At 52.5% G+C, this 22,163-nt stretch overlaps 1 protein-coding gene across 1 annotated transcript; it reads left to right on the top strand.

Annotated features, from left to right (window-relative positions):
- The first annotated feature begins 2,838 nt into the window (after nt 1–2,838).
- IGF2 (insulin like growth factor 2) lies at nt 2,839–21,167 on the top strand. The gene is made up of 4 exons (XM_065682764.1): nt 2,839–3,190; nt 10,863–11,025; nt 17,936–18,102; nt 18,528–21,167. The coding sequence occupies exons 1-4, from the start codon at nt 3,086–3,088 to the stop codon at nt 18,768–18,770; spliced, it is 678 nt and encodes a 225-aa protein (XP_065538836.1). The 5' UTR covers nt 2,839–3,085; the 3' UTR covers nt 18,771–21,167.
- Nucleotides 21,168–22,163: the final 996 nt, after the last annotated feature.

The following is a 22,163-nucleotide window of genomic DNA, read 5'->3' as shown; positions in this document are numbered from 1 at the left end:
AATGTTCCTTATGACTGTATTAAATGAAGGGCGGAGGTCACACATCCCTAGCTTAATTTAGGTTTAGGCTGACCTTTAACAATATTACACTCGTGGATCCTCTCATAACTCACCGAATAAACTCCCAGAGGGTTTTACCACCTCCCTCTTCCTACTGTAAGGATGCCCGAGGCTTAATGCACTTCTCTCCAATTTCGCTTTGATTTCTAATCCTATCCCCTTCTCCCCACCAAATACAGATATATTCACTCCTTTAAAGGTGGGGGGAAAGAACCTGTTCCTTTTCTCTTCTGGGCCACAGCTCTTTCTTTTGTGTCTCTTTCTTCCCTTCCCCGCCCCCCTCCTCTTTCTTGACACAATGCACTATTTATTTGCACTGAAGGATAACTAAGAAGCAATTAAAAGATCAAAAGGCACAAACACAAGTAGATCCAGTGGCAACTTGTGGGGTTTATTTTGCTGCTGCTGCTGTTGCTGCAGCAGCTTCACCAAACTGCTGCCTTGTTTTTCGCCCAGCCGGAGAGACACCTCTCTTGTTGGGTCGCCTCTTCCTCCAAGGCGACTTTTTTATGATCGCTATTTTTCACCCCCATTGTTTGCTATTGCAGTTGTTTACTGGAAAATCAGTTGTTTTTCTCAGGGAGATTAACCCTCCAAGCTTTCTTTTGTCTACTCTCAGGAGGTCCTTGTGGTGAGCTGGGGGAAGGGAAAGGAGCTGGGCTCCTTAGCTATTAACAGTAGCTTACAGCCCTGCTTACCCCCCTGCCAAGGTTGGGTCTTTCCCTTTGATGGGGTTTTCCTTTTGCACTGAGGAAAGGTGGTTAATCTTTGTTAAGGAGACCAGCTCTGCTGAGCGTTTTGAGGACCCACCATTAGGGTTTACTAAGTGCTGGGCATCTAGGAGAAACTCTTAAAGCCCAAGGTAAGCATTGATGGAGATGCCTCTTTTCAGGAAAAGTCTAGAGCCCCGACACATGCCAGCAGATGCTCAGATGGCCAGGCCACTTCTTTACATGCTTAAATATCGGTGTAGGAACTGAGACTCGATGCCTGTTTGAGTGTGGTGTGCACAGAACTGCTTCCTCAGCATCACCTCTCTCTCCCAGGTGTGCTGATGTTTCGGTCAAAGCCAGCAGCCGTGACACGAGGTCTGCTGGGTACGATACCCAGCGACACAGCCTGGAGAAGCACAGCCCAGAGGACAGCTCAGAGAACAGAAGGATGCTGGGGAAGGAAGGATGTCCAAAGCCTAGTGAGAAAGGACATGTCCTGCACACATTTTCTTGGGCATGTTTAGGGCAAATCATGTTTGGACATGTTCAGAGATGCACCGAGCCCCCATCCTTGACAGAAAAAAGTGCAAACTTGAAAAAAAAGAGAAAAAATTGTTTTCTTTATTGCACTGGCTGCTGTACCCTTGCCCTTTCACGCCACTAATTATGGCAAGTGCTGCCCGAGATGGACCAACCTGCTGATCAAGTTCAGGCAGCGCTGCTCCTCTTCACACCAAGGATGGTGTGTGCCCCTACAGAGGAGCACCCACCAAGCAGCAGTGAGGCTGTGGTCACTGGGTGCTGGCCAGGGCTGCGAGTGGGGTCCCTTCCCTTGGAACAGCTGCTTACCCAGTGGGGCAGACTTGGAGGGCAGCTCTTTGGGAGAAGGTGAGTTTTGCTTAATGCAGCACAATGTGACTGCCATGCAGCACGGGCAGAGCAGCGGGAGCGCCTTCAGCCCGCGCGCTGCTGTACATGCACGGTGAAGGCTGGGAAAAGTCCCTTTGCCCTAAAGGCAACTGTGCTCGCTTGCAGAAGCCCGCCGGAAGCAGAGGTGACCAAGAGAACAGGAACCTCTCCCGCCCAGGTGCTCTTGAGGGGTGCAAACCCGAGTGCCGCTGCCCTGTGGAGGGGCAGTGTCCATGCTGTCCGCACGGACACACGCGGGTGGATGCAGAGGCTCGCTGCTGCCGCTGCCTTCCTGCACCGGGACACTTAGCGCGGGACAGGCGTGTAAGCCCAGGGGAACCCTGCGGCCGGCACCCCTGAATGGCTGTGCGTTCACCGGGGAGCCCTTCGGAACAGCTCGGCGCCAGTGCGGGGCAGGACGGAGGGTGCGGACACCTGTGTCCTGTGCGCGCCGAGAGAGAGCCCCGGGAGCGGGACGGGCAGAGCAGTCCCCCGCTGTACCCTCTCATCTCCCCCCACCAGGGCTTGGGGCTCGCTGCTCGGCAGCGAGAGGCGCTGAGGGGGTGCCGCCCAGCATCTGGGGCATGGGCTCGGAGCGCAGCCCCCCACCTCCTCCCCTCACCTGCGGGGATGGCGGGGGATGCTCTCAGCCTCCCCCCGCCTCCACCCTCCGGGACCAGCCGGGGTGGGTCGAAGCTCCCACCCGGGAGCAACCAGCGGAGAAACCGTGCGGCAGAAACTTTCTGTCCCCTCTTCCCTCCCCGAGCTGGACTCCTGAGGGTTACGAGGGAGAAGGAGGGAAGAAAGGAAGGGAGGGAGGGAAGAGAGGGGGTTAGACCGCTCTGCAACATTATTGGCTGCGTGGCCGGGCTGGTGCTCGCTGGGGACGATAGAGCATGCCCATTGGGGGGGTATAAAAAGGGGGCAGACTGAGCGCCCTGCCTGTCTCCTCGCTCGTGGGGCAGCCAGCCGGGAGCAGCGGGCAGTCAGGTAGCCAGGCCCTCCGCCCCAGCCAGGGGAACGTAGTCAGTAAACACAAAAGTGAGAGCCACCCAAGAGGCAGCCAAAGCAGGAAGAGAGAAAGAGAAGGAAAAAAAAAAAAAAAAAAGGAAAAAAAAAAAAAAAGGAAAAAAAAAATCAACAAAAGGAGGGGGGAAAACAGGAAAAAAAAAAAAAAAAAGAAAAGAAAGGAGAAAAAAAAAAAAAAAAAAGAAACCGGAAAGGAAAGCGCTCGCTCGCTCTCTAGAATAACAAGATACCTGATCGTAACAAAATAACATCCTTCTGACAAAATCAAGCAGGGACTTGACATACCAAAAGGCAAGGCAAGGCGAGGAGAGCGAGCCAGGGCGCGGGAAGGCGAGCCAAAGCCGCGATCGCTGCCAGGGCAGGAGAGCAGCAGCATGTCAAGCGCAGGGGCACACACGGATGAGCGCTGCCGGCAGCCTGCCTTCCTCCCCGGCCCGCCGCCGCCGCCAGAAGTTGAGAGTAGCAGCGGCAGCTCCAAGGTAAGCGCCGCTCCGCTCCGCGCGGCTCCGCTCCGCTTCTCCGCGGGCAGGGGCAGGAGCGCGCCCCTGCTCCACGCCGAGCCGCGCAGGCTGTGTGCCGTGCCGTGCCGTGCCGTGCCATCTCGCGCCGTGCCATGCCATGCCGAGCTGCGCCGTCCCCGCTGCCCGCCGTCCCCACGCGTGTCACTAGAGGGACCCCGAGAGCCGGCCGAGGCGCGGGCTGGCGGGGCGGCCCGCTGCGGTGGGTGCGCGGGGCATCCCCGGGGGGCAGCCGGCACCTCGGCTCCGCACCCGGCGCTGGGGGGGGGGGGGCTGGGGGTGGAGGGAGCAGCGGGGCCGCTTGCGCGCCGTTTGCGCGGCCGAGCAGCGGCGGCGTGCCAGCGCGGGGCGGCCCCGCGTGGGGAGGCGCAGAGGGGCGTGCGGGGCCGGGGCTACGCGAGGTCACGCGGGGCTGCGCGGGCCCGGGCGCCCGTGGCGGTCCTGCCGCTCGCCGGGCGGTGTGGGGAGCGGGAGGCGGCCGTCGCGGCTCGGTCCCGGGCAGGGACAGACAGCTCTCCGGCCTCGGAGACCGAAGAGATTGTTCAACTCTCTTCTGCAAAACACTGCGGCGTGTTGGGTCTCGGAGGGATAAAAATACAGAGAGGAAAAACAAGAAAACGAAGCCAAAATGGAGTGAGAGTTAATGGTTGGCATGCAGCCTTCGACTTTGTGTGATTTTTATTTTTTTCTCCTTCTTCTTCCTGCCCAATTGCTTTTCCCTACAGTAATTGTTTTAAGAGCACAACTTGGAAAGGTTTTAGCACTCTGTTGAGCAGTAGGGAATTGGGGCACATGAGGAAACTCGGATTTAGCGTAACTGTACCAGCAGATGTGGCTGCCTTGCCTTGAGCCAGTGGTACTTCAGCAGGGTTTCTGGTGCCCCAGGGCTCACTCCGGCAGTGTGGAGCAATCAAGTGTAAAAACAAGGGTTGTGAGGGTGGTTTTAAATAGACACCTCGGGAGAACCGCTGCTTTCAACCCTTGAGCCGAGGCTTCCTATGCAAAGTCTGTCGTTCTCTTCCATATGCTGGGATATGCTTGGGAGGCCGAGGCCTGGTTTTCTTTGGGTTTATTTGTTGTCAGGTTGTGTGTGAGTGTGTGTGTGTGTGTGTGGTTTTCCCTTTCACTTCGCAGGGTTCAGCGTGTTGTTTTTTTTATTCCTCCTCTTGCCTTGATTTAGAGGGGAGTTGCGGAGCCTGGGTCGCGTGGTTTTGTGAGGGTGACTTTGTGCTAAGGACATCTGGAGGAATAAAACTGACTGACACTTCTGATTTGAGCTTCACTGAGCTGTTCTGGACCCAACTTGACAATTTTGGTGGGGGTGAATGGGTCAGAGCTGTAAATCTCGTTCCATGTTGTCGACACCCACACAAGTTCACTCAGCCTTTCAAAGGGGCTATCCCAGCTCCTGTGAAAATTCATTAAGGGATAAAAGATTTGACACCGTGGGTCCCCTCCCACCGCCGCATGAAATTCGAGAGCCAAAATGTGTCTGCGTGTGTGTCCCAGCGTTTTTTCTGACAGGTGATCCTTTTTGCAGCCCGGCTGGAGGGCTGCTGCTTTGACCAGGCAGCCCGGAGGTGTCAGTGCGTGTCTTCCCATTGATTCCTATGGGCTTCGGCGCGAGCCCGGCTTGCCTCACGGAGCACCAGAGAAAAGCGTTTCTGTACTTTTCTTTTTTTAAATAAAGCAAACACAGCAGGTGAGGTCTTATTTTTAGAGGGACCGAGGAGCTGGTGTGTTTCCAGCAGTGCATACGAGCGCTGTAAGTGGCCCACCCTCTCCCTGCTCGTGTCCTGGGACTGACCTTTCCGATCCTTCTTTGGATTGCCTTTGCTTTTAGAGGCTGCTGTGTGTCTTAATGGGGCAAAGGGATACCGGCCTCCCTCAGCGCACTTGAGTAAGGGGTCAGGAGAGTTGGGGGCACCAGGGGAAGAAGTCTGCCTTGGGGTAGCAGTCCAGCTCTGAAAGGGTTAAAGCCGCTCTGCCAAGATATAAAGCAAGTTCAACGTGTTGTGGGAATATCACTTGCCAGTAGACTCCAGTCACCACAACTTCTGATTTAACAGCTTAACTTGCTGTTAACTTTCCCTGATACACTCCAGGTTTTAGATGGAAATGCAGAAAGGAGAGAGGAACAATAAAGAAAGGAGTTAAGTGAGGCTACTAAAATGGACTTATATCCCTTCACTGGATCCTGCCAGCTGTCTTTAGAAGAGTTAAGCAAGATTGTGTTTCCTTTTTTTTTTATGCAATAAATCAAATGTTTCTGGGCTGCATACCAAAATTTGTGCAATACAGCCTTACTCCCCAGTGGGGTGAGTAAATGGTACTGAATACCCCATTCACCTTTTTCAGCTTGATTTTTCCATAGCTATGGTAGTTCTTGCTGCAGCACGTATAGACATGGGGTGTGGGCAGTGCTCCCTTGTCCCCAGGCAGAGGAGGCAGGTGCCTCTCCCCACTTGCTGGAGAGAGGCTCCGGAGGTGAGAAGGTGACCCCTGATGTGGGGTGGGCTGCTGATGGGGATGAGCAGCAGAGACAAAAAAGTGAGGGCTAAAAATAGTGGCAGCATTGCCAACCTCAGCCATATGAATGTCATGCGAGCCAGGTGCCAAGGATCGTGAGGTTTTTATTTTTTTCGAGCCTGAGCTAAACAGCAAAACCTCTGGTCCTGGGTCAGTTTTGTTTGCCTGACAGCTCCATGGTTGAAAGTTTTGTGTTTTGAAGCTTGCTTCTTCCAATCTGTGGGTTGGAAATGTCCTCCTTTCTCTTTTCGATGGAAAGGAAGGCTCTTCTGCTGCACAGCACGCAGCGGCTCCTGTCCCTCTGGGTACCTCCTCCTTGTGCCTCTGCCCAAGATGCAGCCTCTGGGTGTTTTTCAGCTGCCAGGACACCTGCCTCTCCCCACTGGCCTCCCAACAGCTGTTTGCTGCTTGGCACCTTGGGGTGTTGTGGCCCGGTGCCATGCGTGAGGTTGCCTGTGGGCAGGGGTGGCATTCACTTGGCACGTGTGAGGTTGGCATGTACCCCTGTCCAGCCCCTCCGGGAGAGCTGAGCTCAAAACCGGGTCAGCTGCCTGCTCTGCTGAAGCTGCCCACCACGAGGAGTAGCACAGAGAGGCAGATGCTCAGTGTCTCTCACAGCAGTCATCAGAGGAGCACAACCTCAGTCTGCCTGCTTTGTCTTGGTGGGGTGGAGGCTGATGGAGGCTGGGATGTGCAACCTGGGGTTTTCCCCTCCTGCACACACCACTGGGTTCGGGCTGATGACTTTTAGCTGTGCTTCCTTCTAAACGCTGCACTGCTCCGCAGAGAAGTGAGATTTTTTTTTCTTTTTGCTGTCCAAATCCAAATTTTGCAGACTGGGCCATCTGTCAATTCCCTCCTACGTTGTTCTGTTCATATTAAATTGTAATGAAGGCCAGACTGAAGAAGGAATTAGGTCAGACAGGAGGTTTAGTCTCCGTTTTTGGGGAGATGTTTGTTGCCCAAGAGAGGCATCGTGGTTTGGTTGGCTCAGGACAAGCCTGGATGCAAGGGATGCCTGAGCTGTCCTCTGAGATTTGGCGACTGGGTTTTTTAGCACATTGTGGCCTCTTGGCCCCTACTCCCCAGCAGCTGGACAGAAATCGCAGATCCAGCTGATTCTGCAGCAAATCCTGAGAAAATCCTTTAACAGCCTCAGGTGGGAGGGTGGCTCCGCTGCAGACCTGCCCCTTGGGCTCGCTTCAGTCATGCCACAGCCACTCCAAGAAGACCCTCTCTGTTGGAGTGTTCCTGCTGGCTGGGTGGCTGCTGAGAGGTGTTTGGGGGTCCCCAGCCATGGTGCAGAAGTGTGTGCTGCAAGGGGGGAAATACACAGGAGTCAAGGCAGTATCATCATCCCGGGTATGGCAGCTCAGCTCCAAGCTGGCTCAAGCGGCAGCCTGGGGTCATGTGGGGACTTGGGGATATGGGAGAAGGTGAGAGAGGGACACAAAGGATGAAGAGCAAAGCAGATCCTCTCCATGCAAGGAGAGGTGAGCGGTGTGCTCCAATGGCTTGTCTTAGCCTCTTTGGCACCAAGACGGCTACTCTCAGACACGTGTTGTTCAGAGGAGCTTTAAGTGCAATTCCCAGGAAAGTAAAGGACACCTGTGCAACCAAGAAATTCCTCTTGCATCACCCTCCAGCACACTGCATGGGGTTTGAGCCTTTGTTAGGAGGAATTCGGCACTCAGGTTGTTGGGGATCTGGCATATCTTGCACTTCTATTCCCACCGCCCATGGTTAAAACTGGATCCTGAAGTGTTTGAGCTCTCCACATGCACGTGAGGCGGAATGGCAGCTGGCCCTGCTGATTCAAACCATTTTGGCAAGGATAAAACTTTGGTGGGTGTAGCCTCTCTCCTAGCAGAGACGGGACCTTGTTCTTTTGGAAAGCACCCTGCTGCCTTATTCCTGTTACGTCTCACATGAGAGAGGTGTTTTGATAAAAAATGAAGGGTTTTCCAGCCATCGAAATGAATTTACTGGTGTCCCACAGCTGAGGGGGCTGTCCCTGAATGTGTGCTTGGACTAGAATCCAAAAGCAATGCTGTCTCACATTTCCAGTGGAGAATGAAAGCTCGGATGGTTTCACAGGGCTTTGATTCATGATGCTGAGCAGGATTTGGCCATGACAACAGAAGCCACATGCAACCTGTGCAGCTGGCATGGTGCTTGCACTGGGTCACAGGCTGCAGGTACTCAGCTGTGCCATGCCACCTTTTTTGGGGATCAGCGCCTGCTCCAGCAACCATGGCAGGGTGGGTGCAAGCTTTCGTGAGTGGGATGCTGCTCATGCTTGCTAAGGAGGAGCAGGAGTGGGAAAAGATCAACTAAAAGGTCATCAGGATGTGCTGAGCTGGTGATGGCACCATGGGAGCCTGTCTAGCCTTTTGGGTGAACCCTGGGGCCTTTTCTTCTGTAGGTCCAAAGCAAGAGAGAAGTGCTTATGGGGTTGGGTTGGGTTGCAGCTCCATCAAGCTGGAGAGAAACTGCCACACTGGGTAGTAAATAAAGACGCTTTTTGATTTGCTGCCCAGTTTCTTGTTACACAGCTGCTGGAGGGAGCGGGGAGATGCCAAGGTGACAACGGTGAAAAGGACTGGAAGCTGACACATGGGCAAAGGGGGACATCAGCGCGTCACACACCTCCACATTGGCCTGGCTCTCGATGACAGTGTTGGGGCCGTACCTGTCCTCATGGCTTCGAGGGGACTTCCTGGCCAGGGTTACAGGGTGCATGGTCACCCTATAAGAGCTCGCTGTGGAGGCAGAGAAGGCTGCCAGGGGCCACCTTGTGCTTGTGGTGCAGGTTGTGCAGGAGCGGGTATTTTCCAAGGAGCACAAGATTTTTTCCAGAGAAGGTATCAGGTCTCCCCAGCATCAGATATCGCCCTGCTGACAAAAACTTGCTCTCCCCTTGCTTCAGAGCATCTCACCCCTTTGTTTAGACTGAATGTGGAGGAAAAAATGCCTTTGTCACCCGTGCCACCAAGCAAGCCCCTTCTGGGGGGCCGTGTCTGGCTTGGGGGAGGCCCGCAGGCAGCCTGCTCGTTAGCCACGGTGCTCGCAGCCAGCATGAGCCTAATTGGGGACGAGGGATTATTTGGGTGTCCTGAAGTCCCATGTCAGCAGCTTCAACAGCGGCACTGGCTGGCACACATCTGCTGCCCCAGCAATGAGCTGCCAGTGCTTCCTGCACCCTGGGGACACCAGCAATCAGGAGCTGCATGTGAAAAAACGAGGGAAAAGTAAAGCATCATTGGGCTCTTGTCAGCTGGAGATCTGGCTGCCAATTCTGCTGCACCAGGAGCATGACTCAAGCAGTGAAGGTGATGCTGTGGTAGTGATGGGATGCTGTGGTCATGCTGGGGAGGCCCAATATACACCTCTTGGCTGGCCGCTTGGTAAAAAAGTCAAGGTGAAAAAGTGTTGGTGGCAGAACACTGCAGCTAGGAAGTGTGGTGCAAGAACAGCCTAGTGCTATCCCTCTGCTCCTATGTAATACAGATCAAAACCCCCCCAGTGTGCTCTGGGGACTGGTGCTACTGGAAAAGCTGGTCCAGGTCCTGTCACTTGCTGGTTTGAGCCCAGTTTGTTTCTAGGGCTGCTGCCTCTCTTGTCCAGAGCCGTGGAGGGGTTTGCCAGCCTTGCAGGTCTCTGCCAGCACAGGCTGAGCAATACGATGGGCATCGAAGCACATGCAGGGGGGATGCCCCCCCCAGCCCACCCAGACAAAACCTCTGTTTTGGCTTTTCTCACTGCTGGTTCCTGTCCTTCCGCTGCTCAGAACAGTTTGCGACTTGTAAGCGCAGCACATTTCTATCAGCGACGATTTGAGCTATGTGCTAGTAAAAAATTGGTAGCAAGGGTGGCTTTATTGCTGGCAGGACTGTAGCGGTGCCCCGGGGGAGCTGGGCTAATTTCCTGGCTGCACTGCAGACTTCCCCTGTGACCTTGGGCGAGTCATTTAATCTATCCTGGGCTTCGGCTCCATCTCTGAGCATCCCGGGGGGAGTGAGGTAATATTCATTAACTGATATTATTCTCGAGTTGCTCAGATGCTATGGTGATGAAGGCTGGATGTGAAACCCAGCATCTTGTCTGAATGTTAGCAGGGAGCGGGGATGCTTCGCTTGAGATTTAGCATTACCCCATGCCAGCTGCTATCTTGCCATGCTTTCCCTCTTCATTTTGTGTTCACCTGTCTGGCCACCATCGTTATTTGGCTGTATATATACAGTAATGGTCATCACTGAGGGACTGTAATGCCTTGAAACATCCAGGGGTTTTGCCTTATCCAGTGAGGCAATAGTACCCTCTCTCTACACCTGCAGAAGCTAACATGGAGGTAAAACTGTTTGCTGGAGCTGAGTCAGGGGAAATCTTTGGGTTAGTTAGGAAATGTCCAGGGAGTTTCTTTTTTAATCCCTCACACCCTAATACCCCCTTGGCCCTCCTTGGTGATGCCTCAGGCAACTTTCCTGTGGGACTGCTTTGCTTCTGAGGGATGTCTTCTTGGTCCCAGCTCTCATCAACAAACACAGCTTGTGCAATCAGAACCTCGATTGCCTGAGCCTCGGCTGTACAAGTCTCTCGCATGCCCGGGGCAAAGGCCGCTCCCTGGCAAAACCCGGCTTTCCTCAAAAGCAGCTCTAGGACAGGTTGAAACTTCATTTGATTCTGCTTTGGATGAACATGTGTTCATGTGGGTCATGAAAACCTATAATCAGAAATGAAAAAAAACCCCACCTTCCAATAATCATTTGAATGATCTCTCATGAAAAAGGGGTAAAAATAAAAAATCATGCTGTTGAAAGAGCAGGGGGAATAAAACCCTTTCAGAGGTAGGCTGAAGTGGGATTTTACAATGGAAAAACTGCTTCAATCCAGACCTTGTCTGACTGGAGCAGCTGATCTGTGGGGCGAGAGCAGGGAGCCAGCCTTGCACCAGTGGCCAGCTCAGCGCTGCAGGTCCTGCCCTGCAGCATCCCGGCATGTCTGGGCATCAAACCCCAGGCACGCTGTGGCAGGGGGCTTTGCCTAGGGTAGGTGGCAGAGAGGGGTGTCTCGTGCCACGTTAACACTGTGCCTTTGTCCTCAGGTGCAGAGGATGTGTGCAGCGAGGAGGATGCTACTGCTACTGCTGGCTTTCCTGGCCTATGCGCTGGATTCAGCTGCAGCGTATGGCACGGCGGAGACCCTCTGCGGCGGGGAGCTGGTGGACACGCTGCAGTTCGTCTGCGGGGACAGGGGCTTCTACTTCAGTAAGTGCTGGGCAGCTGCTGGCAGTGGGCAGGATGCTGCTCCCACCCTGTGCCTTGCTTCGGTGGAGCTGGGATGGGAGGGAAAGGAGGGGTTTCCCAGTCTGGCTGGGAAGTCTTTTTGTGGTTTCCTTCTGCATGGTGGTAGGCCTGGAAATGAGTGAGAAAAGCAATATGCTCAGGGTGACATGCACCCATCTTGCGCTGATTTTGAGGACTCTCTAGTCCCATGAGGAAAGTGGGTGCAGCATTTGATGCCTGGGAAAGTCAAATATCGCTGAGGAGCCATAGGTGGTTGGCTCACCCAGGATGTTAAAATAATGAGGATGTCTGCAGCCAGCTCTCTGCTGAGCTTGGGCCCTGGCTTATTTTTAAACCTTGCTGCCTATGTGCTGCACCTGAGAGCAGACAGGGATCTGGGCACTCGCCCTTTCTGTTCAGGCTTTGTTTGGGAATGGCAGCAGTTTCTAGGCTGCTCCCAAAACACGCTTTGTGGCCTGCTGGGTACCCAGTGGTGAGCCTGTCTCTAAAAAGTGATGTCTTCCCGTTTTTGCAGCACAGCTTGTGCAAAAAAATGCAGTGTTTCAGTCATCCACAGAGCGCAGGTGGCTTCAGGACAGTTGGCTGGAATGGGCTTTCCACAAGGATGCTTGGGGGTTTGGACTGTTGGCATTAGCAATACAATGGCTTAGCTGACAAACAGGGAGGAAGAGAAGATCACTAGCCATTGACACTCAGTTATCTATCGGCAAAGGTGTCTTGAGTTTCATGCCCTGCTCTGGTGTTTTGGTCCTCTGCTCATCTTGGTAGAGGGAAGACCCTGTGTCTTGCTGCCCTCTGAGAACTGAGCCACAGGATCACTGACTACAGGAGAGATGCAAATGAAGCAGGGGGAAGAGGAAGGTGATACCAGCTGTACATGGTGCTGTGCACTTGGCAGTCTTGCGTCTGCCTTGGGAAAAGGAAATAAAGAGTCATTTTCACGTAACAGGGTGTTTTTGGAGTAGTGGAGTTGAGAGCCAGCCTCCCTCTTGTCCCAGTGTGCCTGTGCAGAGAACAGGGCGCTGCAGGAGGCTATCCTGGATGTCCCTTCCCAACCTAGGTCCTCAGCCAGACTTGGCTGAGGTTAGGCAGGGAGAAGCGCAGGACTCCTCCATCCAGCAGCAGCTGTGTAACTTCGGGCAGGTGGTTGGGCTGCAGGTGGCTTTGCAGCTCACTGGGGTGATCCCCCAGCCCTATCCCAGCTGAGCAGCAGATGTTCGCATCATGCTCAGGGTGTTGCGGGCAGGTGGCGCTTTTGGGGACACCCTGGGGATGCTTCCTTCCTCTTGCTGAGTGGCAAGGGTTTGCATGTCAGCTCCCCTTCCTCTTCTCATCTCTCCCTTTCACCTTTCTTCTGCCAACGAGCCCTGCGCTGTAGCTTAGACAAGGCAGTGAGTCCAGGACTGGCCTTACTGGTGCATTGAGGAGGCAAGCTGCTGTCCCGCTGTCACACCTCTTCCTCTCCCTCCGATACATAGAGGAGAACCTGTCTCCCTCCTATGGTTTCTCTTCCCTCCTCTCCCTCTCTGGGGATGAAAGGGAATGGGGCTTTTGTTTTACGGACAAACTGACCTCTTTTCACCTCAAGTAACCCAGCAATCCAGGCCAAAATAAAAACACTTTTGAAGGCAGAGAAGTTGCTTGGTGCCAAGTGGCCAATCTGACGCTTGCAAGGGAATTCTTGCCTTTTTTTTTTCTTTTGTCCTCTCCTGTCCCCCCTTTTTCTTTCTGAGTATTTCTGCAGAGCTCAGGTCCTGGGGGATGAAACAAAGTCCCATTTTAACCACTTCAGCATCTGACCAGCATGTGCTGTGCAGGGCTGAAGACATTTGCGTGATGGCTCTCTTTGACAAAGGGTTTGGACATCCCCAGCTTGCTTCACTTTTTCTCCTCTACCTCCATCCGTTGTCCTCATAAAGTGATTCATTCTCCTGACCATACTCATCTTCACTCCTAAACCCTCATGGCTGCACTGTTGTCACCATCTAGGCTCAGTAGGGCATTGGTTATATTACATGATCATGGGTTTACATCTTAAAACTGGACCTGGGTTTGTCATGAGTACTTCACAGCATGGGACATGTGACCTTGCGTTAGCACAGGCTGCTCATAGTCATTTGTACAGGAGGTAAATTACTTCGGCAGCCTTGTCCTGCGAGTACAGGTGGGCCCTGCTGGATGGGGCTTGTTGCAAGTATCCAACTGGCAATTTTGGAAATAAACCCCAAAAATTATACAATAATGCATTATTGGTTCTCTGCTGCAGCAGTGATTTAAGGTCTTAAACAGTGCTCTGCATTCTTAAAAGAGAACACTTAGCTAGCGAAGCTACCTCTGAAACGCAGCACTGTTTGCACCCATGCAAGGGGATGCAATGTGCTGACAGTGTGCCATTACCCTGGCATCTGGTGACTGGGTAGTATGCACCCCAGACTGAGGAGGGTGCACCCCCTGGTAACAGGGGTGCCCGTCTGTCTGCTGGCTTCAGGAGCAAGTCTTGGTCCCCAGGTGTCCTTGGAGGTACCATGGCTGGCTAGTGCTTGGGGCTGAAGATGTTGAAGCTGACTCTGAGAGCTGGGGCTGCAAAGGAGCTACACCAGCAGGGGAAGGAGCCAGCAGCACCAGTATTTCTTGCCACGGGACACAGGGTGGGCATGGCAGTGTGCACCACTCCAGCCCTGTGCTGCGTCCCAGGGGTGCCTGGGCAAGCTGCAGCTAGAGCCATGCCTGCATTGTTCTCTGCCCCAGCTATGATTCCTCCCCTCCGTGACTTTTAAGGCCTTTGGGCACCTGATCTGCAGGTGCCAGCAAGGTGGTGATATCCTAGTGTGGCTCTGCTCTGTTGGGACCTGCTGTCCCTGCTCACTAGCACCCATCCCGGGGATGGCAGCATGGCCCACTGAGGGATGCTGAGTGCAGCTCTGAGTGAAGAAAGCGGGGCAGATTGAGAGGAAGCCCTGGCCGCGAAGTTGCTGTCATGCAGTGCTGGCAGGGAGGGGAGAAGGGGCTGCAGGGGGAGAGGCATCGGACTTCTCTGTAAACAACAGCTCCCGTTTCCTCCTTTCCAACAGCTGATAAGAATTTAGCTCTTTGCAGCCGCTTGTGCTGACAGGGCACATTCTTGCGCACCCGCCGCTCCTCCGAATAATACTAGGAAAAAGCAGGGGGGAAAGTGCGGTGCCGGGGTGGGGGAGGGACAGGCCAGGGGCACTGGGACGGGGCCCGGTTCCGCACAAAGGCCCCCTTGTTGCTCCCAACATTCCTGCGACAGGGGCGCAGGGGCTGTTTACACCCAAAGTCCCCTTCCACTCGGCTTGCCGCCTGATTGACCGGACAAGAGGGGACCCGGCCAGGGTGGCACTGGCACCACGCACCCTTCCCTGTGGCCCTGCTGAGAGTGGGGAACCTGGAGCAGCAGGGTGGTGATGCCAGGGAAGGGACTCTCCTGTCCCACTCCAGTGCAGAGGAAGAGCTGTGCTGCAGGTACGCGGCCACCGGGTTCTCCCAGGAATGGGTTTGGCTTTGTACTCCCATTGGGATGCTCAGATCTCTCTGTCAGAATGGCCTGCTGCCAGATGGGAATAACCCTGGGCAGCCAGAGGGCTTTGGACCATTGGACTTTGCATCACTGGGCTTTGCACTACAGGGCTCGGCCCCTCAGCAGAGCTGTGGGAGGTTGTGGTGAAGCACGACTTGGAGAAAAGAGAGCATAGCCATTCATTGAAGGCCGAGAGGAAGCGCACTTCCTCAGGAGGAGGCGGTCGTTGCTGCAGTGGGAAGTGGCTCATGTGGCGATGCAGACCGCTGCCCGCACAGCTCTCCCATGCAGGCGGGGGACAAAGGAGCAAATCCTTCCCTGGGTTTGGCAGTGGCAGTAAAGCAAGATGCCACCCATGGGCAGAAGCCAGGAAATTCAACCTTTAGTCCATGCGTAAATTGTGTTACAGAACAAGCGTTTTTCCCAGTCCAGGTCAGCAGCGATATTGCTGTTAACCACCAATGTCCTGGCATCTCTTCCTGGGGTTGTTGTCTCCAGGTACTTTCAGGGACTAAATCCCTGTTTGTTTTGTTTGCCTGTTTTTTTTTTCCTAAAGCAACTCTCCCACAGAGGATCGTATTGGCATTTGGCGAGATCTGTACGAACAATTATGTAATGGAAAATGTGCCCTATCGGACCATCGCGGTGGAGCTGGCAGCAGTGCCAGCAAGGGGAACAGCATGCAGTGGCTTTATGCAAATGAAGGGGCAGCGCATGGGGCTAGTGGCCGTGCGTGTGCCCACAGATCTGGCAGGGGCAGTGAGTGGGGAGAAAAGGGCCATGCCACCATGGTGGTCCCTGCCGGGAGCTCAACCTGGTGCTGTTTGCAAGTGTGCCGCAGTGATTTTCTCACGTGCTCCCATGCCACAAAGTGCCTGTGTTGGCAAGGTGGTGAAATGGTCCTGCTTTCCTTGGGGTTTTTTTCCACCCTCTTCTTTCCAAACAAACATGTAGCTGTAAGCGGGCAACTTCTGTTTTTGAGAGGAGACGTGTAACCTTTCAAAACCTCAACTTCTCCCCAAACTGTGCGTGTTGTCACTTGTGCAACCTTCTGTTCAGCGGGAGTGTGAATGCAGCCCTGTGGGGATGTGCTAGCAAGAGGGGGTGACTTGAATTTTTTTCTCTTTTCCTTCCAACCTCGCCTTCTGCCCATGCTCAGGATGCCTTTCTGGAGCAACCTAATGCTTCAGCAACCTGCCACACACACAGGTTTGGGCAGTGGGGTCGGTAGGTGATGACTGGGGGCCATATGTGTTGTGGGATGCAGCAGCACACGTCTCCCATACACCTTGCTGGGCATTGCATGCGTATAGAAGAATACATGCACCTGCCCCTAAGCTGATTCCTCTCCCCCATCTTCCTCGGACATTGCAACCTGGATTGCCTTCACTGGTATCATTCATACGGCCGTAGGCACCCAACACACCTGCCCTGCCTTTAAAGTGAGGGACTAATTCAGTGTGCTTGTTGGCCACAAGCATTTACAGAGAGAAAGTTAGACTCCTCAGGGTGCTTCCTTTGCTGAGCCTTTACTAAGAGGGAACTGGTCTTTTCGCCTTCCTGTAGGGCTGGCTAAAGGTCATGTCTGAATTTTTTTCCTGAGAAAATGAAAAGGAAGGTGGTGGCTCAGGGGAGATGAACGTGAAAAGCAACGCATTTGACATGACTGCCGAAGGTGCACTGCATTTATGGGTCAGCTGCCCCATCACCCTGCGCCCTGATGCTGCAATTGCTCTCATGACCTGTGAGTGCAGTGGCAATGCATGGGCATGGAGCAGAGGGCTCCCTGTGGATGGAGGCACAGCTGATTGTAACAGAGAGCGGGTGTCCTGCCACCAGGGGATTTGCTCTTGCAGAGTCCATGGTGAAGTATGGTCGTGGGGTTTTGCATGCCAGAATTAAACACGTGGGGTGCATTGTACACGCAGGACTGCGCTGAACATGCAGGTCTGCATTGCACATGCATGTTCATATTGCTCATATGGGGCTGCTTTTCACATGTTGGGTTGCACTGCACACACAGAAAACTCCTGTGCTTTGTACTTTGTCCTGAGGCACGTTGGGTGGGCACCCAGATAGAAATTTCTCCCAGGGAAATTGGTCAGCACCTTGCAAGCTAGGGCCCCAAAATGTTCAACCAGGCCAAATACTCGAGTGCCTGCTTCATCATTGATGCAGGAGTGGATTGCAGGTTGTGCACGGGGCCGGTGTGGACTGTTTCGTTTGCTCCTGCAGGGAGGTGCGGGCTCAGCATGGCATGGTGAGCAGCATTAGACATTGCATTTCCACTACTTGCTCTCAATCAAATTCTCCTGGATGGAGTGTGGTAGAGGATCCTGTTTGCAAGCCCCGCTGATGCCAGCTCTGCTCCCCTCCGTTGGAGCACCTTGTGCTGGGAAGAGGTGCCGATGGCAGTGTGTGGAGCCCTGGCTGCAAACCCCAGCACAGCACAAGCACATATCGTGCATAGAAGTGCAGAGAAAATCCCTTTGTTTTGGGCCAGTTTGTGTCTTGGAAGTCACAGCTCCCAAGCAAATTTGTTTTGCATGAGAAATTCAAATTTGCCCATGTCTTTTATTTTTAGAGTGGAAGGAAGACCAATAAAACTGATAAAAGGTTTTCCTCTGGAGTGCTTTGGCCATCATTAAGCGGTGATATGAAATGCACACGGTTGTTGCTGCACTGGATATGGGCTTTCTCATCCTTCTGCAGGCAGAAATGGGAGAGGAACCCTTATTAAAAGATTAAGTTTAATAGCTATTCTTGGCAGGTGCGGGAGCCTGTATTCTTTCTGCAGCTGTCTCAGAGCTATCCCATCTGGTAGAATTTAGCCGCCTTGGTTCGCTTCACCTGCCTGAGTGTCGACCTGGCGGAGGGAGGTTGGCAGTGGCAACGCTGTGCTGCTTCTTTCTAATAAAACTCGCTTGCCAGGATCAACATCGGAGACGGTCGCAGTAATCGGCGCAGTGCTGGCGGCGGGGCTGGGCTTGAGCTTCATTGCTTTAGCTGCTCCCAGAAAGGCTGCTTGCACTGAAGGTATACGAGGGAAATAAATCACCACCATAGAAAGTGCCTTTAATTAGTGCTGCGCGCACATGGGGAGCCCTGTTGGCATTAACAGCATTTGTCTGGGACAGTCTTTAATGTGAAACTCGTCTGGTTTGCAGGCACTTGTCGGCTGGTTTGGGAGAAGCACTGCTGGTTTTGAAGTGTGGACCCACCAGTCTCTGGTTGCTGGTGGAGGGATGCCCACAAGGGGATGTTTTTGCTGTTGAGGTGGGAAGAGGGTCCAGTCCTGGTTGGCAGCTAACACTGGGGTCTCTGCTGTTGCAGGTAGACCGGTGGGACGAAATAACCGGCGGATCAACCGCGGGATCGTGGAGGAGTGCTGCTTTCGGAGCTGCGACCTGGCTCTGCTGGAAACCTACTGCGCCAAGTCTGTCAAGTCCGAGCGCGACCTTTCCGCCACCTCCCTGGCGGGCCTGCCGGCACTCAGCAAGGTAGGAGGTCTGTGCCAGGATGGCAGCGCTTCCCCAAAATATATAGCAAGAGAAAAGATGCGAAGGCCATGAATGGGAGAGGACAAACCCCAAATGCAAAGTCCGTCGCTCCTGCAGAGCCTTTGAGATGGCCACCGATGGCAACTCATGCTAAAAACCCTGTGGAAAGTCAGCTTTAATGAGGTGGGACAAATCATAGAACAGTTTGGGTTGGAAAGAACCTTTTAATGTCATCTGGTCCAAACCCACTACAATGAGCAGGGACATTTTCAGCTAGACCAGGTTGCTCGAAGCCCCCTCCAGCCTGACCTTGAATGTTTCTGATAGTGGGACAGTGTTTCCGTGGGATGGATGGAGTTCAAAGAGGGGAAGCCCATCTGGAGGGCTTGCGGAGAGGCTAACACTGCTATCTCATCCCCTTGCAGGAGAGCTTCCAGAAGCCCTCGCATGCCAAGTACTCCAAGTACGACGTGTGGCAGAAGAAGAGCGCCCAGCGGCTGCAGCGGGAGGTGCCCGGCATCCTTCGGGCTCGCCAGTACCGGTGGCAGGCGGAGGGCCTGCAAGCGGCGGAGGAAGCCAAGGCTCTGCACCGTCCCCTCATCTCCCTGCCCAGCCAGAGGCCCCCCGCGGCACGAGCCTCCCCGGAGACGGCCGGCCCCCAGAAATGAACCCTGACCAGCCGTCTCGATTTTTGATCGCCCGGGGAAGGGCGGGAGGACTGGCGAGACCTGGCCCCCGAGCCCCTCCGTCCCCGGGGCCGCCGAGCCGAGGAGCGGGGTGGCGGAGCACCCTCACGCCGCTCCGGCCCCAACCAAACAACTGACACAGCAAGGAGGGGATGGCGGCGGCGGCGGCGAGCAGCTCCCGCGGCATCGTCCTTTCGGGGTGGGGGGGAGGGTTGTTTCGTTTCCCAGGCCTGTTTCGTTCCCCCGCGCCCCCAGTATTTCCAAGCCTGTACTTGCAAAGGGACAGTTTGGCACTTGAACTTTTTGCTGCCGGGCGCTGCGTGACATCCCCGGTGCCAACGCCAGAAGACAAAAGAAAGAGCAAGAGGAAAAAAGGATTTGAAGTTAGAAAAATCTTTTTAAATCTTTTATTTTTTTTTTTTTCTCAAGAAGAAGAATCCATTCCGTGTCTTTCTTGACAATAAAGTGAAAAAATAAAGTAAAATGGGGAGAAATACTGAGGGATAGATTTTTTTTGCCTCATTCCCACCCCACTTTTTTCTTCTTCTTCTTCTTTTTTTTTTTTTTTTTGTTTTCATTTGGTTTCCTTATTTTTATAACTTTCTTTTGCACCTTTAAAAGAAAAACGTACCTGAGAAGATGTTCCGAGGAGCCCCCATCTGCATTTTTGTGTGTGTGCTTCATTACAAGATTCCAAATCGACTTGCACCTTTTTGAAATCATCGTGAGAAGGAGAGGAAGAGGAGAGAGAAAGCGAGAAAGATAAAAGAAAAAGGAAAGGAGAAAGAAGAAAAAAAAAGTGAGCTGTTGCTCACTTTAAATGGAGGAGGCGTCTGCATTGCACATTTGCCACGGATTTAGTTGATTTATATATATAATATATTATATAACTTTTTTGGCAAAAAAAGCACTATTTTTATGGGACATTTTGTGTAGTATCTGAAGAGGGATTGTAATGTTTAAAATGTGTTATGGTGCTAAAGTAAGTTGGAAGGGAAAAAACCCAGAAATAGCAAGGGAGGGTGGGGAGGGAAGGACAAGATAGCGAATACTGAACTTGAAATTTTAGCTTTTCGTTTTAGGAAAAGTGTGATAAATGTGTTTCTTTTCTCTTCTGAAATATAGCTTGGTCATGACCATATGAGCTAGTTGGCTGTTACTCATGTACACAGATGCACGCACACACAGAAATACATCGACACGCATCCTTTTTAAAAAAAAATAATAAAAAAACCCAAAAAACAACCAAAACCACCACAATTTAGACTAAAAGGGAACTGTTCTAGAGACAAATTATTTTGAATGGTGAAGGTATCGCCAGTTACAACTCAAGGCCCTGCTTCTGCGTGGACCTCCAGCAGAGCTTGGCTTCCAGAGCCACAGGGGACCTACCACTTTCCTCCCCAGCCTGCAATGCTCCGGCGAGCGGGTGGGACAGCAGCCACCACCGCCAGGCCCTGCAGAAGCACCAGCTCCATGCCCCACCATCTTCTTTTCCTTCTCTTGCCCCTTGCGTCCTTCTCGCTGGACCCGCCCTCCCTGCCCCATGCCCCCCACCCTTCTCCTTGTGCCCCCCCCCCCCCCTCCCCGGGGCTGCAGAAGAGGAGGGCTGCACCGGGTGGCTGCAGGGCTGGGACTGCTGCATAGGATGGGGGGGACGGCAAGTCTCTGGTTTGAGGCCTGGGACTCAGTGAGTGGATGGGTTTGAGAGGTGGTCGAGGGCTGTAAAATAGGTTGGCTTTAAAATAATATATATTATCTGTCTAGGAACCATAAAAAGGGGGGAATCAATTACATCTCCCTAATATACTCTCACTTGCTAATAAAATGGGGACACTCTGTTAACCAGTTCTGTACTTGCTTTGTCTTATATATCCATACATTTAAAACATAAAAAAAAAAAGACTACTTGAATTGTATTCTATTTCGTGGTTTGGAGGGGAGGGCTAGGGGAAGTCTTGAGAGGGGGAGGATTTTAATGTATAATCCTTTTGTTTGTTATTACCTTGCAATGTTGAGCCATGAAGCCTTTGTTTAAAAAAATATGGCACTGCAATACACGACAAAGAAAATCCTTTATTTATTTTATTAAATATATATGGAAAGAATGAAAATTGGTCCAAATTAAAGGGGGGGGGAAGGGGAGTGGGTGGGGAAGGCAGAACAAACAGAGCAATTGCAAATGATTGACTTTTTTTTTTTTTTTCCTTTTCATGTGTCTTTTTTTAAAAGAAACTTAGTTTTTATTTTTTAAAAAGAGAAGTAAAAGCTTTCCTGGATGCTTTGTACCAAAAAAGAAAAAAAAAAAGAAAAAAAAAAAGAAAAAAACAAAAAAAAGAAAATCTGTTTAAGCAAATAAATATCCATCCAGAATATGAAGCCTGACTTTTTCTTTTGCTTTTCATTTATTTTTGCTCCTGGGGTGCGAGTTGGGTGGGAAAAAGGCCACGCTGAGTGCCGCTCTTTGTGGAGGAGCAGATTGTGTGGCAGCTTCTTTTTTTCAGGGCTCAAACCTGCGACAAAGGGTGATGTGCCCTCAAAAACAGCCATGAAACCTCAATCCCATAGCAGATGTCCCTCTGAACCCACTGAGATAAATAAGCGCTTGGTGATTCTTGGTCAGATTTGGGGGGTGTTTCCCAGTGGTTGTTGGTATTTGCTTAGCTTTTACTGGTTTGGGCTCTTCCCTAAAGCTGGACAGGAGCTGAAGATGTGCCAAAGACAAATAAAAGAAAAGAAAATGTTGTATCTAGTTGGGTTTCACAGTACACAGTGCTTCTCTGGTTTCTTGGGGTCAATATAAGCCTCTCTTAAGTTTTCGGGGACACTCATGTGCTGCCTTTTATCACATGCAACCATCATGCACAAATAGGAGGTAAAATACTACAGTTCCAGGCTGGTAGTAGAAAAACTGATAAGCAAAACAGTGCCCAAGCATCCCTAATCCCCCAAATCGGGACAGTCCATCTGGCATGGTCAAGACCCCAAATGTCACTATGGGGTAAGGGACATGAGTAAGGACTTCACCAAGCCCAACCTCCTGCCCCAGATGACTTTTCCACCTCAAAAGTGGAGTTGCTGATTTAGGCACTTAAATGTTTTGCACCAGTTTCCTTTAAAAATATCACAGTAAGCAAAACAATCTTTTTTTCTCAGAATTTGGAATTTTTGTGGCTGGTCAGGGGGTTTTTGCACGGATGCAGGGCTGGCTTCTTCCTTTGGACATGTGTTTCATTGCAGGTGGAGAAAGGACTGCCTTCCTGTCCCTGTCCTGTCACCTGCTGCAGACATCTGGTTTTCTTTGCACTGAAAGGTGCCCCTGTGAAGGGTGAGGACTGAATTCATCACAGCTTCTGGTAGCCACTGCTGGAAATT

This window comes from Lathamus discolor, chromosome 6, assembly GCF_037157495.1.
Source record: "Lathamus discolor isolate bLatDis1 chromosome 6, bLatDis1.hap1, whole genome shotgun sequence".
Taxonomy (NCBI): Eukaryota; Metazoa; Chordata; class Aves; order Psittaciformes; family Psittacidae; genus Lathamus; species Lathamus discolor.
Note: the sequence above shows the minus strand (reverse complement) of the source record. Positions and strands in the feature narration are given on the sequence as shown.

Bases quoted from the DNA above. Each gene is read 5' to 3' on its own strand.
- IGF2 (XM_065682764.1), top strand. From the start codon at position 3,086: ATGTCAAGCGCAGGGGCACACACGGATGAGCGCTGCCGGCAGCCTGCC. The intron at 3,191-10,862 runs GTAAGCGCCGCT...CTTTGTCCTCAG, and splicing joins GTAGCAGCGGCAGCTCCAAG to GTGCAGAGGATGTGTGCAGC. The intron at 18,103-18,527 runs GTAGGAGGTCTG...ATCCCCTTGCAG, and splicing joins GCCTGCCGGCACTCAGCAAG to GAGAGCTTCCAGAAGCCCTC.